The following is an 18,134-nucleotide window of genomic DNA, read 5'->3' on the forward strand; positions in this document are numbered from 1 at the left end:
TTTCTAACTCTCTATCTCTCTCCCTTCCTCTCTGTAAAAAATCAATAAAACATATTTTTAAAAAAATTGAGAAATCTTGAAAAGTAATAAGGAGAAAGTAAATTCTTGTAATACAATTAATAAGACATAGCGTCTAGATAGATTTACTTCTTAAGAGTTTATGTATGTATATATTATGTTAAATGCCTTTTAGTATATAAAAGGTACATATAAATACTATAGGTCATTCGTTAGTTTTGTAAAATTGTAATCAACAATTTGTATCTTAATCTTTTACTTTTATTAAATCATATATATTCCTGAGTCCAAGATTGTGTCTTTGATGTTTTTTATTAGTCTAAAAACAAAAAAATAATGTTGCTCAGCACTTACTGTGCTCTAGAAATTAGACTAAGAACTTTACACATTTTATATTATTAATTTCATATTACAAGAACACAATGGATGAAAACTTAATTGCTGTTAATAGATTTATTAATGATTTATAATTATAAATTGTATCTCAGGAATTTGATAATTAAATATGAAGTAGTGGGTATTCATATCTTATAATATCAGTCTAATAGGTTGAAACCCGCCTGTTACAACAACAGGAAAGGCTGGATTAAATATCTAAAACCATGGAGGTATCATTCTGAGGCCAGAATAAAAGAGGACAAGCCCTCCAAGAAAGTAGACAAGAGCAGAAGCCCTTGCTTATCTCTCAGCCATCTATAAACCTATGGTGACAGAGCTTCAGCTTCAATGGTCATGATTATAGGGGTCAGGAAATAAAGCCAGAACTGATGAAACTCACATGAAACTAGGACTCAAAAGTGTGTTAACACTCAGTTTAAAAGTTGAAGTAGAAAAAAATCAACTTCACAAAAGCAGGTGTCAAAATAAAATTGTGGCTTTGGGTAGAGGAGAAAAGTCTTATTTGAGAATCATTAATATAATGAGTGCAAAATCAGATATTAATAATATAAAATATTGGATTATTTAGAAACAAACTAAAAATGCAAGATATTTGTATATATATATATATATATATATATATATATATATATATGCGCAAAAGTAGGGTTACAGTAGTTCCTATGAAAAATAATTCAATAATTAATAAACAATAATACAAAAATAAACTCTGTGTTTTGCATACTTACAACTGTAGACCTACGTTTGCCCACCCCTGTATATATCACAATACATAAGTAAATAATAGAACCAAAAACTTAAAGAGAGACTATCAAAAATGCCTAAGAAGGTTTGGAGAGAACCAAATAGAATATCTAAAAATAAAAATATTAAAAATTATTCATTAAAAATTCTATGCGAGTGTGAAATAACAAACTATATATACCTGAACATATACTTAGTAGGCTAAAAGATAAATCTCAAAATTACATGGGATAAAGCAGAGCTCAAGAAATGGCTTATATAAAGGTTAAGAAACCTCTAAGTTAAAGGGAAAAAGTCAAAAGTCTAATTTAGGATTCCAGAAAGTTGTAAAAACATAGACAGGGGCATCAGTTGAAGAGACATGGCTTAGAATTCTCTAAATTAAAGAAAAACACCCCCTTGACTATTTGGGAAGCCTATTAGTTCCCCAAATAATAAAAATGAGTTCATACTTATACACATGATATACAGGCTGCAAAGCACCAAAGATAAATAAAAGTTATGAAAAACAGCCAGAGAGAAAAGACAAATTGCCTACAAAGAATAATATTTAAAGTACCTTGCTATAACAACAATGGATGTCAGAAGCCAGTTTAACACAAAAATTAAGGAAAAAATTACTTAGAAATTTTACACCTAGAAAACCTAGAATTATACACCAAGCAACACTGACTTTATCACCTCCTCTGCCCCCCGCCCCCAAGAAAGGGGTAAAAGAAAGATATTTTAAAGGTAAATGTTGGTTCACAACCTCAGTGGTACCCTGGATGGGTGACATCTAAAACTAGCCCCTTACAGGGAGGGCGAAGTGAACCTAAGACAGAGGCGAGCCGCCCGCGAAGGGGAGGAGGTGGTTTTAGCAGCAAGAACTTACCAGCTGGTCCCTGGGAGCTGCAGGAGCAGCAGGACTCCCGCTGCCCAGCAGCCTCTTACCTGTACACAGAGGCTGGAACCGGTTCCAGACACGTGTTCCTGCCAAAGGGCCTCAACGCACCTTGACCTCTCAGGCCACCTCCTTGAAGCAGCCCCTAGTGTGCAAAGGTGGGCCCAAAGGTATATTCCCAAAGACAGAGGAGAGGATGAGGAGCCTCCTATTTCTGGGGTCCAGCTGGAAGGTCAACCAGAGGTCATGTCCTCCCGATGACCTCCTCCACACTCCTGATTGGCTCTTTCCGTCTCCCACGGCCCCTCACTTCCTCAGCGCCCCTGAGTGGTTACCGAGAGGTCTGATTGGCACGGAGGCAGCTTATTTGTGGCCATCAGGCTACACTGCAGGCAGATACCACAGCAACAGTATAGGTACGTGCAAGAGAAGACACAGATTGAGATAATGATTTCCAAAATAAGTAACATTTTTTTCCTACCTAGAGTCCCATAATTCAAAACCAGTGATTTCTCTGCCCCAGTGGGTCAGTTGGTTGGAGCATGGTCCCATACACTGGAAACGCTGCTGTTGGGTTCTGGTGCGGGCATATACCTCGGTTCTGAGATCGATCCTGGTCGGGGCAGGATCTAGGCAATGGATATCTCTCTCTCTCAAATCAATAAACATATCCTCAGGTAATGACTCAAAAACACACAATGATTTACTTAAATCCTTAGGCTAGGGGTCGGATCACTCAGGGCCTTTAACTGTGTTTCCTTATGTGGTTTAAGACTGGTGCTGTGTTAGCAGACTCATCAGGTACATCCGGTTTGGATAATGCACAGGTGCCTCCTTGTGAGGCAGTAGTAATGTCCAAGACCATTGTCTTTTGGAAAAGATTTCTTTTCATTAGGGACATTGCCAGTGTTCAGTAAGGACAGGCTTTGTTGGCTATCATTTAAGGCTTGCTGGGTGAATTTAATAAAGGCTTCTATTTTTGCTATAATGTCCTCTAGGGCTCGTAGGGGCACTAGGGCATCAGCTTCCTCGTTGCCAGGAGGTGTCAGCACCGTATGAAAAGGTCTGAAGAGCAGTAGGGACTGTCTCAGGCTCCTAGAGGATAACCCCAATGTCTTTCCGCATACCCTGACCCCACAAGGGCTTATTCACCATCATCTCCCCTTGGCTTTCCATTTCCAACCAATAGGGTTAATCCCTCTTAGAACAGCCCACTGTCAGTGCAAAAGGTTAACAGTGAGGGCTCATGAGTGATCAGTAGCCAAAGCTGTCTGAGTGCAGCCCACTGACTACTGAAATTCATTTCTATTCCATCTAGATGTTATCAGTATTGGGCTGACTACTAACTACAATCATGTGGGTGGGCTGCCCCAACTACATCGAACTGTACATCAGATATCAATAGGAATTTCCCCCACTAACTCTGTTTAGGCCACAGGGACCATCACAGGAATGGGGGCAGGGGCATTTGGAGGAACAACATATTCTACAGGGTCTAGTAGCTCCTGTATTTCCGTGTGTGTGGGGGGGGGGGGGGTATGTGTGTGTGTGTGTGTGTGTGTGTATGCAATTGATTATGTTTCTCTGGAGAACCCTGACTTATACAGACAGGTAAGGGAAGAGGTTAATGGTTGAAGCTATAAAAAGATAACATGAGGAGCCCTTGTTATGGACCTATTTTGTGCCTTGACTGGAGTTCTGCTCATATAAATCTACAATTATAATACTATTGCATACAACATACACACAGAAATGAGTACATATAAATCTGGTGAAATCTGAATAAAGTTGCTAGATGTCTACAGTATCTCCTGGCTTAGATACTATAATAAATTTATGCAAAATGTTAACCTTGGGGAAAATAGTTGAAGGGTGCATGGGATGTCTGTTATTTCTTACAATTACATTTAGTCTATAATTATTTCAGTTTTTTAATTTTTTTCATTTAAAATTTAATAACTTTTATTATTTAAAAAATCTCTCTATATATAAAAGCCTAAGTGACCATCTGACAATCCAATGGTCTGACTGGTAGCTATAATGCAAAATGACCACCAGACACTCAACATAGGAGCTACCGAGCTGCGGTGACTTGGCAGCTGCGGTTCTCAGGTGTCGTACCTGGAGCCAGATAGGAGGGAGGTCGATTCCAGGGTGCATCACCAAGAACCGCCCTCTCACAATCCAGGACCCCTCGGGGGGTGTTGCAGAGCTGGTTTTGGCCCTATCCCAGCAGGCCAGGCTGAGGGACCCCACCAGTGCACGAATCCGATAGTTGATAGATAAATAAATAAAATGAATACCATCTTTCAAAGTAAGATGCAAGGTCATCATTTGAAGCTTTAAAATAGCGATCTGAAAACTAATTTTATGACCTTACCTGTCTATCCACCTACAGACATTAAAAGAGATAATATGTGGGGTAAAGAATTGAGGTAAAAAATTGTTGGTGAGGGCTGTGGGTGGTTCAGGTCCAAATCCCTACAATCATCCATAAGAGGTGACAGGTGCCTGTCTCTCATCTAAAGTCTAGGGAAGAGACTTCAGTGGGACCAGAGGAGCTGGTAATTCTCCTCTAGGGGCTGTTGGACACAAAGGACCAGTGTCTGTCTCAGTATTGAATTTTACATGGTAGGAATGTGTGTCTGACTTATTGCTGTGACAAACATACCTGGTGTTTGTTGAAGTAAATAATACTATTTACTGTGGATACATGTAGTGCAGATGCAAGAATGAGCTGGGCCTAACTCTGAAGATGATCTGCCAAAATATAGGGTGGGGCAAAAGTAGGTTTACAATTATGAGTACATGAAATACAGAGTTTATTCTTATGTTATTGTTGATTAAATATTGTACTATTTTCCATACCATCAACTGTAAGCCTACCTTTGCCCACCCTGTATAGGTGCATTTGGATGCATCAAGGTAACTGTAGGTGAAAGATTCCCTGAGGATGAGGCAATCTCCCCCAAACCCACAAGGAATTGAAAACTTGTCAACTAGGTGCTAAATTATCATTTGTGTTAGCCAATTAAGAATTTTCTACCACTCCCCTAACCTTCCTCCCCTAAAAATATATTTTCCTATGATATTGTTTGCCTGTTGGCTCTTTGGTCAGATTCTCCATTTATGCCCATTTCTGTTCTATATTGTATGAAAAGTTCATTTCCCAAGAACTTGTCCATTTTCATTTATACCCTGGTGTGTACCGGTTGCTGTCTCACAGTAGCTACCTGTGGGATAAGAAAGAAAGCACATATAAAGCATATAATTTATTAATGGAAAGAGCCCAAATCCATTCAGCATAAATGAACCCAGTCATATAACAATCAGATGGATTTGAATGAAATGTCCAACTCAATTGGAGCCCCTTTGTAAATTTAAGAAATGAGTTAGTAAGAAAAGAGCTGACTTGTATCAACATCTCCCAGCTGCCACACTTGGGTTAGAAGCCAACAATGGGATTTACAAAAAAAAAAAAGAAAAGAAAAGAAAAGAAAAGTGTTTTAATAGTTACTTAATAGTTACCTCTTTAGTCATTACTTGTTTTTAAAAATATCAATTTGAAATATATTTTTAGCCGTGAGTACATATAATCAATAGAGAATAGAAATGTATAGTTCTGGAGATGTATAAACTAACTTTTTATTTGTTCCTTAATGTAGCAAAGTTTGATACCCAAATAGCATTGTTGATAGAGCAGCCAAAGTACCTGAGAGAAGATTGCAAACTACGAGCAAAGTAACTTAAAGCTCTGAATGAATTACCAAAAAAAATAGTTACTGTTTATGTGAGAGCTAATCTTACTACAGTATTGAGTACACTTGATTTATCTGTAGTTCTTTTGAGTGTAATATTGATATAGCATTTTTTAAAATCCTCACTCAAGGAGTGAAAATATTTTTCTATTGAGAGAGACTGGAAGGAGGGGCAGGGGGGAGAGAGAGAGAGAGAGAGAGAGAGAGAGAGAGAGAGAGAGAGAGAGAGAGAGAGAAGGGGAGAGAAACATCGATGTGAGATTGGTTGCCTCCCACATACACCCAGACTAAGGGCGGGGATCTGACCTGCAACCCAGGTATGTGCCCTTGACTGGGAGTCGAATCTGAGACCCACGGATGCCCAAGCCAATGTTCTAACCACTGAACATGCCGGCTAAGGCAATATAGCATTTTTAGTAATTGCTTCAAGTATTACAATATATACAGAAAACTTACTGCAATATACTTGTATAGAATGACATTGTACCAGTTTAAGTAAAGCATAGAGGCATTACCTCCTTTCACAGGACTTTACACTCCCCCATTTATAACATAATTTTCTTAAATATTTTCTCTCCCTACACTGAGAATTACCCCACACTGTATTATAATTTTTGCTTTCACAAACCTGAAGGCTCTTCAAAGAGAAGAGCTTAGGGCTGCTTCTCCAAGGCTGAGTCCAAGCCATAAAACCTAATGATTCTCTTCAGCTAGTGTAGATGGAGGGCACTCAGAGGCAGAGAGCTCCAATGATGACTGAAATATAAATTTTACTTGCTGTGTTGTTGGTTCTGAGGGAAGATTAATCAATAATTTTATTTAGAAGAAAAAATAATGTGTCTTCTATTGCACCTAATTAGGAGGATTAAAAATTCATATTCACCTCAGAATTAAGTTCATAATGCTAAAACTACTTAAAATATATGAAATATTTTACAGATTTTATGAAATTTTAATGATTTTCCAGATCTATTAGTTTGCTTTTGCAGTATCTGCACAGCTCACAATTTCCCCTGCCCACTCCAAACTCCTCACTGCAGAAGGTCCACTAGTAGTTTTCTAGAATGTGACACTTTCCACCCTCCCAGACAGTGGCCTGCAACCTTAGCTGCTCATTAGAATCACCCAAGAAACTTAGACACTTAAAGATACCGATGCCCTAACTCCAACCCCCAGAGATTCAAATTTCATCAGACACAGTAATTTCTAACCTTCCCCAGATATATCCACTGTACTGCCAAGCTACCTCCCTGGCATGTGCCCTGACTTAAGGCAATTGAAACTCTCAGGGAATCTGATTTTGGATGAGAGAACATTGGATCACCTCTGTGAGATGGGTCTTATGCTCCTGAGTAATAGAGAAATCAAGAGATAAACAGGAGAAGCAAATAGGCCTGCAGTGCAAGGAGAAAGAAGCAGAGTCATTGAGAAGCAGAAAGGTGAAAATAGTAGAGGGTCCCAGGTCCCTGGGGGCTAACTGTATTTCTGGCTTGTGTACCTCTGGGTCTTTATAATCCACTTTCTATGGTATTTAAACTTGCAGGGATTTGTTTTTGTTACATCCAACCATCCTAACTGATCCAATAGTTTAACTCAAAAGCTCTAGATCATCTACACTAATAAAAGAGAACGATGCAAACTGACCGTAACTTTGTGATGCCCACCAGCCAATCAGGAGTGAGTATGCAAATCAACTCAACAAAGATGGCCGGTTAATTTGCATATGCAGGTGCCGAGTGGCTGGAGTGGGGCGGGACGCTTGGTTGTCGCCATGGCAACGACACAGCCATTCCACACTGCCCCAGCTGCTCCGGGCCTCTGGGCAGCATGGGGAGGTATAAGGGCAGCTCCAGGCCAGAATGAAGGCGGTGCCAGCAGCCAGGGGAAGGAAGACCCATTCTTGCATGAATCTTTGTGCATTGGGCCTCTAGTTGACCTATAAATGTAAATGATGCCCCCTTTTATTGGGCCTCTAGTTGACCTACAAATTTAAATGATGCTCATTATCTAACACACTTACTTGGCATTTAGGAATGTATGCTCTGTGTTTGAATCATTTTAGGCAAGTACTTACCCTGTATATATAGGTACTGGGTAATAATTGAATATGGTAGATCTATACTCAATAGTCTGACTATATTAGGAATTTATTTTTTGTAAATGATAAAACATTTTTTGTGTGATTAAACTGGCTACCTACCATAAAGCAAAGTTTGTGAGCATTGGTAAATGTGCTGTGATTGAAATGAATGAAAAATAACATGAAAAATCATATCACTAGAGTAGTATTATTTTTACTTAGGGGGAAATGTGTCCATGCTTTTCTCAATTCCTCCAGAATTGTCTGACCCCTCAAATATCTTGTTCTGTTCTCCAGAAGGTGAATGTACACTGTGGGCCACTAGATTGTTACCACTTAATGGTAAGGTAACAATACCCTCTTTGGACCAGCAATATGTTCACTACCAAGCAGAAGATTCTCAATGCATCTCTTCTTGCTGAAAGTAAGATCTGATTCCAACAGAAAGTATAAACTCCTCTGGAACAACAGCTATGTTTCAATTCCAGTGACTACAACATCTAGCACAGTGCTTGGTGCAGAACAGAGGCTTTATTAGTGAATCTGCTTAAATGAATAAATGAGGATAAACTCTGCTTTTATATACCAGTTGTACATATTAAAGATAAATCTGAGCACCAAGCCTACACATGAGGAAAAATGATATCTTTACAATGCCATTTACAATATTTTTTAAATTTTATTAACATCTCTATTTCGCATATTTTTAAAATGCAACTCATATAACCTTTATTCATAATTCACTCTCCTCTAGTAATAAATAGCTTTGTGCAGACGCTAATTTTGCTAGTCCAAAGGAAAACACATTGGGAAAACCTTAAATTACCACCAAATTCCACTAACATCTAGAGACTGTATGCTACTCCAGTACAAGTCTTACCGACATAAACATTTGATGACAGAAGACAAAAATGTGATTATAAGGGTCACATAAACATTTTGGGTGTTTATTAGGGAAAGATCATAATTTGTTAACTTATTGAAATAATTTCTTTTGACAGAAAAAAATATCCATTTTCCATTCTCTTGGGAGAGTTTAGAATATTCACAGAGATAGTAACCCAATATTTCTTCAAATGCTGCATTTTGGATTGATAAAAATGTTTATATATTATTAAAGGATATTAAATCTTCAAAGTTTCTAAAGGCATTTTTCCAGTGATAGAGATCAAAAGCAAAACACTGAGTTAGAGTTACAAATATACACTCATAGATATGGGAATAATATATTTTGTTCCATCAACATGTCTACTTTACATTATTCAGCACAAAGCTTTGTGAAATAAGAATCATGGGAATATAAGAATATAAAGGAAAAAGGTACAAATAACAGCTTCATAAACTGAGAAATGTACATAAATAAATCATGTATATGTGGGAAGTTTGCTTAGCTGGCAAGAAACAAAATATGGAAAATCTGCTTGTTAAACAATAACTACAGAGTGTGCTTTTATGATATTTTTCACCACAGTAATTCATATTAGAGATAGAAGCAGTTGCATGTTAAATAAAATCATTGAGCATTGTTCCCTCACATTGCAAAGAGCTGACTTATGATGTTTTTAGATGCCTCCCATTAGAAAGTAAATATTCCTTCAATGCTATGCATTTCACAAAATTTAATAAAGACGAACTGTAAATAAAGTCAAAGGGAGATTTCAGACAGTTTTATTAGGAGATTGTTGAAAAGAAAAAGAAAATTAAATACAATAATAGTAAACATGGTTCTCACATCGAAACCAGACTCAAAGAACTAGGCTACCATAGAAAAATTTCCAATTTTTGTATTATGATGTAAAAACAGATTTTTGTACAGATTTTGTACAACAAAATTCGTAATAACCTTTTATCATTTTTAGAAAACTTTAAATATATAGATAAAAATAGACAATTTCCATAGGTCCTACATGAAGGTGAGTATGTTCTGTTCCAAGGGCTTGCATAGAGCGCAAATGTGGTTATAATATAGAACAACTAGACATTAATATTTCTAGGATTACAAAAGCATGGAAACCATAAAATGGGCACAATTTTACTTGTTTATACCAAAAACAAATTTCAAACCAACCTGTATAACTAAAAAAAAAAAAAAGGAGGAGGGGGGTAAACTTAAGTTACAGACTTAAAATAACATTTCAAGAATTGTAATATTTACAACAGTGTTAGTAAGATTCTCTCTTAACATATAGTTGATAGCTCTTTTCTTTAATCCTTGCTAAAATTTTCTTTATATCAAACCCAATCCTAAAGCATTCTCAAAGGTCTTGAAAGTATGTATTTTAAAACTATTTAACCTACTTAACAGGTGACTCTATGCAAGGAGCAGAGCAATGATTCTACTACATATGTAAGTTGTAGGCTTTTTAAAAAATCATTCAAAACTGTATGATTCAAAAGCTTGCCACAAGTCCCTCCAATTTTAAGTGTTGTAATTCTTTAAAGACTGCATACAGAGAAAAACAAGAAATAGATACAACTAGGATTAGAATCTCTTGCACTCAAACAAGAGATGGTTAATGGAAGAACTATCTTAGAAAACCAAGTTTCTACAAAGCATTAACTAAGTATTTTAAATAAAAATATTGCTCCCTTTAAAGGAAGCTAAAATAGGAACTGCTTATATAACCTTTTTATTGTATTAAAAAAATGGACTTAGCTGTTACATAGTGAGCTATGCAAAAGAAGTATGTTCCAGTATTGCAAGGAAGACCTATAAACTATTGAAGCTTACTGCCAGAATATGTATAATATTCTTCTCTTAACCAAATAATCCAACTCCAAACTCCTTGAACATTTTAAGCTAGTTTTCTTGGATATTTAAGATTTTGCCATTTATGGTAATAAATAATGTTATGACCATACCATTTTAATGTGACAGCAAAATCATAAAATGAATAGCAACTGTACAGATTCATAATACCAGCCTTTAAAGGTGTAACTCCAGGTAGGTAAAAGCAAAGAGAAGGTAACTTCAGCATATAATGTGCACTGTTTGCAGCTTTACTTCCAGTTATCTGCACAAAGTGAAAACACATACTGTAACTTTCCAAAGACAGTGAAAATAACACGGAGGCACCCTTCCCTCTGACCAGGGTGGGAAGCACAACACATTTTAACTTTATCACTCAGCGCTACATGGTATTGGACTGATACATCAAGGGTTTGTTAGGTTTCGTTTTTCAGCAACATTAACATAATATGACGTTAACATATAAAAATATTTCTGGTGTTTCAATTTACTGTTCAGCCACAATCCATTCTCAGTAGTGCAGCTTGGGGCACTGACTAGGGTTCAATATACAAATAAAAATGGCTGACACAGAGTTCTGATGTCACCAGATGCTTAAGATCTCATTCATTAATACTGTGACTCCAGACAAATATTTACATGCCTGCATGCGTTAAAACCAGAAAGGTGTCTTTCTGACCAACAGGGTGACAAAACGTATTTTCTAAAATTTTCATTTTCCTAAACTCTAGTATACTACTGCATACATACATACCTTCCTTGTATGTTTTATGTTTATATACTGTACATGTGACCAACAGTTTGAATAAGAAGCATCATTATTATTTTTAATTCTATATACCACTACCAGTCAGGAATGAAAACATGTTACATTTGTATTTTCTTTTTTTAAAAGAAAAAAGACCTTCAGTGAAACCTTTTGGCTTATATTCAATACTTCTTTTCAGATACTCAAAATGTTATTTCACTGGATTGTTGTCAATATCCATTTATTGGTCTTTTGGAAAGTATGTGAAAAAACATCTTCAGGAGAAACCCCACAATTAGAGAGTTTAAAATAGAATGTAACAGAATATTACTCTTTATTGTATTGACTTTTAAGAAATCCTCTATGCCTCCTATAAGTTCATTTCCAAGTGTTCTTGCTGGTTTCTGGAGGATATTATTCTGTAAGTCTGGGTGACCACTGCTACGAGTCTCTTGATGTGCTCAGATACAGAATATTCAGAGGAGGAAAATGGTTCATTCCATTAAAAAAAACAAAGCTAGGTCTTATTCAGACCTGCCTTTAACTCTGTATACAAGTGTCCAGCAGCAAAGTTGCAGATATTCATTGTAAGAAGTTTGATACTTGTACATTTACAAACATTCTCAGGTCTCTGGTATAACCACAGGTGAAAATCAATGAAGGAACCTTGTATTTTTTTGTTTGTAGAATACTTAAACTTTTAAAGAACATTAATACACAAAATTGAGGAAGTTCCCTTAAAAGGACTTTTATTTTTTTCCGAACTTTTCAATGATGAATGTCTGACTGCAAAGTTCTTTACTACAACATGGATTTCTTCAACGGGAATGATTCAGTACATGACAGTAGTTTTCAAATACAGTCTTCCATCTAAAAGTAAACAATAAAAATAATTATTGAGATGACATTTTGAAAACAAATGTGAATATAAAAACTACATAGCTTGATATAAAATTTGTGGATTTTAGTCTCTCTCCACTTGATTAAGAAGTAACATTTTCCACATAGTCTCAAAGTTAATTTCATAATTACATTGAGTTAATGTGATTGCAATGAGTACAGCATTTCTAGTTCTCATAAATATATATTTGCTATTTTGCTATCAGTTCCAGAGCACTCAAAAAATAGATAAGAGTATGTGTTGTGTGTGTTTTATTGATATGCAAAGCTAGTTGACTTCTGTTGAATGACAATTACTTTCTTCAAGCTTGCAGAACTAAATTTTCTCTGGATGCATTCAGGTGTAACTTCATCGCGAAAGACCAAGTTCCAATCTTTCTCCTTAGCACTGTTGTTAAATATACCACATCATGTAACTGTTTTCTATATTTGTTGCTATTTATATGAAAGCCACCTAGGTAATTTCATCACTATCAATAAACTATAACCTTCCACCCTTGACATGAGAGTAACCGAACAATTAAATGTTAAGATGAAAATGTATTGCTTAACTTTCACCAATTGGGTAACACAGTTATGTGAAAAAAAGAAAAAAAGGAACTCAAACCTTGGACACTTTCAATAAATGCATTTGAATGAATGAGAAATAAGAAATAGGAAGTTAAAAATCAAAAGAGAAACAAACCTAAACATAAGCCTATTTTTCAAATGTCACATCCCCCAAACTGTCCACTTGTGTGGTCTAAACTTTAAATATATTTGTATAAAATATGTCTGCATTTCAAGTTTTTAAACCTACTGTAGAAGTAACCAAAGAAGTAGAGAGCTGATACTTTCACCAAAATTGTCTAATTCTTAGTCATTAATTAATTGATCTCTACTTTTCTCTCTTTTCAATTGTCTCATTATTTCTCTTATGTATTCAACTATGTTAAGAATATCATTCTCCTTTTTTTAAAAAAAATAGACAATGTTTCCTAGGATTAGAGAGAGAGGAAAGAGACATTCTCAACTTGCCCAAAATTCAAATTCTATCAATTGAGGTCCTTCACAAAACCTGTGAACAGGGAATTTGCTCAAAATTAACATTTCAGGGCTCAAGAAGGGTTTTTAAAATCTTTGTACATGAAGTCTTAAAAAATAATTTTATAATTTTCTGTTATGTTTATAGCATAATAGCTAGAACAAATCTAATAGGGAAGAGTGGATATATAAAAAATAATTCATTAACCAGAGACCTAGAAGCATGGAACAGACTGATTAAACTCAGAGGGAAGGCAGGGGTGGGGGAGGGAGATAACTAAAGAACTTATATGTATATATGCATAACCCAGGGACACAGACAATAGTGTGATGAAGGCCTGAGGACGAGGGAGGCAGGTACAGGGTGGAGGGGGTCAATAGGAAAAAAAAAAGGGAGATATCCGTAATACTTTCAACAATAAAGATAACTTTTAAAAAATAATAAAATATAAAAGATCTGCTAGCCATAATCACCATCTACAAGATGTTACATAATTTGGTATTTATCTCCCTCTCTAACCTTATCTATCACCACTTTCCTCTTACTCAGTGACTCTCCTTCATATTGTATGGCACATCAAGCTCTGTAATGCAATGGAGAATTAAGGCCTGTTTTCCTTCTTAGAAGCCTCCTTCTTCCCCACTTATTTTTCTGCTCCTTTCTATTGAAATTCTCTAAGTAGAACTCTCCTATTCATTCTCTAATGCAAGCACTCCAAGAATTAACTCTATTGCACTTGTCTCTACTACAAGGTGAGACCCACAAAAGAAGCAGCCATATTTCTTTCCCCGTTAGAATCATAATGAGAATGCTGTAGCATTCTTTCTTTAAAATTTTACTGCAGCCCTTGCTGGTGTGGCTCAGTTGGTTGGAATGTAGTTCTGTACACTAAGAGGTGGTGGGTTTGATTCCCAGTCAGGGCACATACCCAGGTTTCGAGTTCAATCCCTGGTTGCAGAGCCTTCAAGAGTCAATTGATCAATGTTTCTCTCTCTCCCTTCCTCTCTCTATGATCATTCAGTTAATAAATACATTTTTAAAGTTTTAATGCAGTATTAAATACTAAATTTTTGGAAAAATATATTCATTAATTTGCTTATGTAATAAAAATAATTATCTGTAGCATATTAGAAATGTTAAAGTCTATCTGAATCTGTTTTAAATAAAACTAAATTTATTTTAAAATATAACAATAATTAATGTGTAAGCATATTTACCATACATCTTATATAAAATACATTTATAGCAATTATATACATTATATTTGTGTGCGCAGTATCTGATTTACAATAATTCCACTTTTAATAAGTCTCTCTTTACATTTTTTGACTAATGTGTGTTCCTAACAAATGAACTAATGCATCAAGCATTTGAAGATTCCAGTTATAAAACAAATCCCAACTGCTACAATTATGGCATTTATATGATTAAATAACACTTAGACATCAAAGATTATCTGCCTTACAATTAACTGGAAGCAGAAATAGATGAGGCATGGACAGACCCTAAAAGAGTGATTCTCTCTTCCTTTGTCTACAGAACCAAACTTTCAACGCAATTCTACTTTATAATTTTGTCATCTTTATTGAAACATACTTATGCATAATTCAATATATTTAAGAAAAAAGTTCTAACTAATTTTATATTATTCCAGATAAGTTACAGTATTGGTCCTGCAACCTTCAGCAAATAGCCACCTATGGATGTACCCACAGACCTAAAAACAGGCCTCTCAGCTATGGGAACTATCTCAGTCTTCTGATAACAAACCACCTGAGTGAAAGTTAAATGGAAGGATACACAGGCCCATAATTCATTTGTGCCATGATTTTACATTATAAAATAATGTTTTCAATACTTTCTCCTTCCCTGACTATTCAAACAGCAAGAAAAGTTGTAAGGTCATAGAGAAGCCTGGGAAAAACAAGCTACTGTGTGGAGTTCTTTGGAATCCCAGGAGTGTTTCCATGGCTAGTAAGACTTTAGTGTTGTTTACATCTGGAAACTCAGAGGGCTTATTCATACGCTTTGTTTTAAGGGCTTCCCTTTGTGCATTATACTTACTTTCTGACTAGACAGTTTCACCCCTACTCACTATTTTATATATATATATATATATATATATATATATATATATAATTTCTGCATGCATTAGCCACAGACAAATATTTTTTCCTATTTGTTCTTGATGGTGAGCCAGGTTTATCAATTATTCATTGATATCTCAATTGGATGATAACTTTTCTTTAAGATCAAGTAAATCGGCAATAAAGACAATGATAATTATTATCCAGATATCTCATATTTTCTGAGCACCTACTGTGTTCAGGGCTCTTTATAGATATCAAATCTAAACTGAACAAAATAGGTATCCTTTAGTGTCTTTTATAAATAGCTATGAAGGCTCAAAAAGGGTTAAATATATTGCATACTTTTGCAAGACTTGCAAACGGAAGTGAAGTGGTTTGCTATTTATGTGAATCTAAATTTCATGTCCATTCTATTGTATTACTTTCATCCAATAAGCAATTGGGCTATGACTGGAAGAGATTCTACGTCTCTGAATTGCAGAGATGAGGGACTGGCTCTTCTCCATCTGAGTGCCATCAGTGTCACTGCCTCGCTGGTTCTGTTTCTCATGGTCCTCCCAGAGACAGGGGCTTCCTTTTAGTATGCAGAGCCTCAACTGAACAACTTGAAACCAGAACCAGAATTTTTATAGTTTGGTTTTGGAGAAAATATTTTCCTTCAACACAATGATTGTTTGCTTTCGTATGGGAGGCTAATATGACAGAAAAGCCAAGCTATACTTTGTGCATGGGAGTACTTAATTAAAGATTCTGTTCTAATTAAAAGCATTTGGGAGTAAGGATTGAGTGAAACTTTTTAAATTACAAATTCCTAATAGTTCCAGAGTTCATTGTAATTTGATGCTTATAGCTATAATTTGGTGTATAAGAAAGTATCTAGATCACTGAACAGTTTATTGCAGGTGTGAACTTTTGTGTGTTGTTTATTGTTATTATAAGGTTAGATCTATGGATGAGTTGAAGAAAACATTTTAAATTCCTTGTAAAAATGGATCTCATATTTTAATATTAAAGTTGAAACCAAATCAGACCATTAAGTATATAGATTCTATACATTATTTATTTGCTGTGGCGAAGGAAAGAGAAATGGGGAATGAATCACATAATTTTGTTTTATTGTATTTTATGTTTGTGTATTAAGTCTATTGTTTTGATTTAATGTATTTGACGGTATTATTATAAATGTTTATTATAATGTCTAACATACACACCTATACAGTTTAGCTTTTATTTCATCTATAAAACTAGAGTATTGCATAGCTTTATCATTTACTTTAAAAATTGCTCAATAACAATTATACCACACAACAAGATTTTATACTAGAAGGTGGCAAACATACTGGACAATTTCAAATTGCTTAGTTGGGTGACACCAGAAGTACAATTATTTCACTGTGTAGTGAAATAATTAACAAGGAACTATACTAGTAAAAAGTATCACACAATTTACAAATAGATATTCCAGTTTTGAATACAAACACCCCTGTAAACATAAGGTTCTCTTATGTATTTTCTCCACTAAGGGCTTAATAAATTGCATTTCCTGTTAGAAAGTAGCTTTATTTAAAAAGGCATCTATTTGTTCAAAATTTATATGTAAACCATTAGAATCTAATGAAGTTTGCTGCTTTCACAGAATTGGACATTTACGTGCATAATGTTTCCCTACACCAGAACTGAGGAAAATACTAACATAAACAGGGCAAACATATAAGATCATATATATAGAAAGTTTAATATTGACCTAAAATTAGGTTAATATAAAATATAGTAGCTTTGAGCCTCTCTCAACATAATGTCTTAATCATGAGAAATCAAAACAAGTGGGGGAAACAAATGTTAATGATTCATGTGATATTTGATAAGACAAAGAAAGGAAGTAAAAATAAAAGCAAACAAACAGGACCAGATGGAAAGAATCTTTGTCAAGTCATAACCCCTCTTCTAAAACACCCAAAAGAAGTAGTTAATTAAAGAAAATATTGTTTCTTGCTTTTTTTATAGTTTTATATTTAGAGTAAGAACATTCTGCTATGCTAAAGCAATGGAGCAGAGACACAAAGTCTACGCTTGGTATGAGACATTTTTAAAGAGAGATTGATGTTCAGCATAGGCACTTTTTAAAGAGGATACTAAATAAATAGCATTTCTTCTCATGAAATGCAGATAATAACAGTCTAAGTGATTTTCTATGAGTCATATTCAAGAGTGTGTAAAGATAAAATTAAACAGTAAAAACTGAAAAGCTGCAACAGATTTTGAATTTTATCTAATTTAGGGTTATAGCTGCAGAACCCTGAGGCTCACAGAGTGGACAAGAACTCAGATCTTTTGAATAGTTTCTCCATAAGTACTATGATGCTATTCTAGACAGTGGTACAGAATGTGTGTAAGAGAACACAAGGGTATTCTCTGGGCATTCCATCTATACTAGTACAAGCAGTAGGTAATGGGTTACCTAATGGACCAATACAATCCAGCTCACTTGAATTCAGAGTAGATGATATCATGTTTATTTACAAGACTGGTAGAAGTAAAGTCTTAAGTATGGATAATATAAAATATAATCAAGAACCTCTTTTACATATGTTTCAGTTCTCTTCAGAGAAGAACACAGTCTAGTTTAAGACATGTTTCCAGAACAGATCATCATCTAAAAATTATAGTATAGACATTAAAAGGTAACTCTGTTTTTAGACAAAAAGTGGAAATGAAACCATGCCTTTTCCACGTAAGGGCTT

At 35.2% G+C, this 18,134-nt stretch overlaps 1 protein-coding gene across 2 annotated transcripts in view; it reads right to left on the reverse strand.

The window, feature by feature from the left end:
* Nucleotides 1-9,534: 9,534 nt before the first annotated feature.
* Nucleotides 9,535-18,134, reverse strand: part of DACH1 (dachshund family transcription factor 1) — a 446,835-nt gene continuing 438,235 nt past the window's right edge. For both annotated transcript variants that reach the window (XM_059684811.1, XM_059684810.1), the window contains one exon: nucleotides 9,535-12,249. In XM_059684811.1, the coding sequence (XP_059540794.1) occupies nucleotides 12,212-12,249 (38 nt within the window). In that variant the 3' untranslated portion in view covers nucleotides 9,535-12,211. The remainder of the gene's footprint in view (nucleotides 12,250-18,134) is intronic.

This window comes from Myotis daubentonii, chromosome 2 (assembly GCF_963259705.1).
Source record: "Myotis daubentonii chromosome 2, mMyoDau2.1, whole genome shotgun sequence".
Classification (NCBI taxonomy): Eukaryota; Metazoa; Chordata; class Mammalia; order Chiroptera; family Vespertilionidae; genus Myotis; species Myotis daubentonii.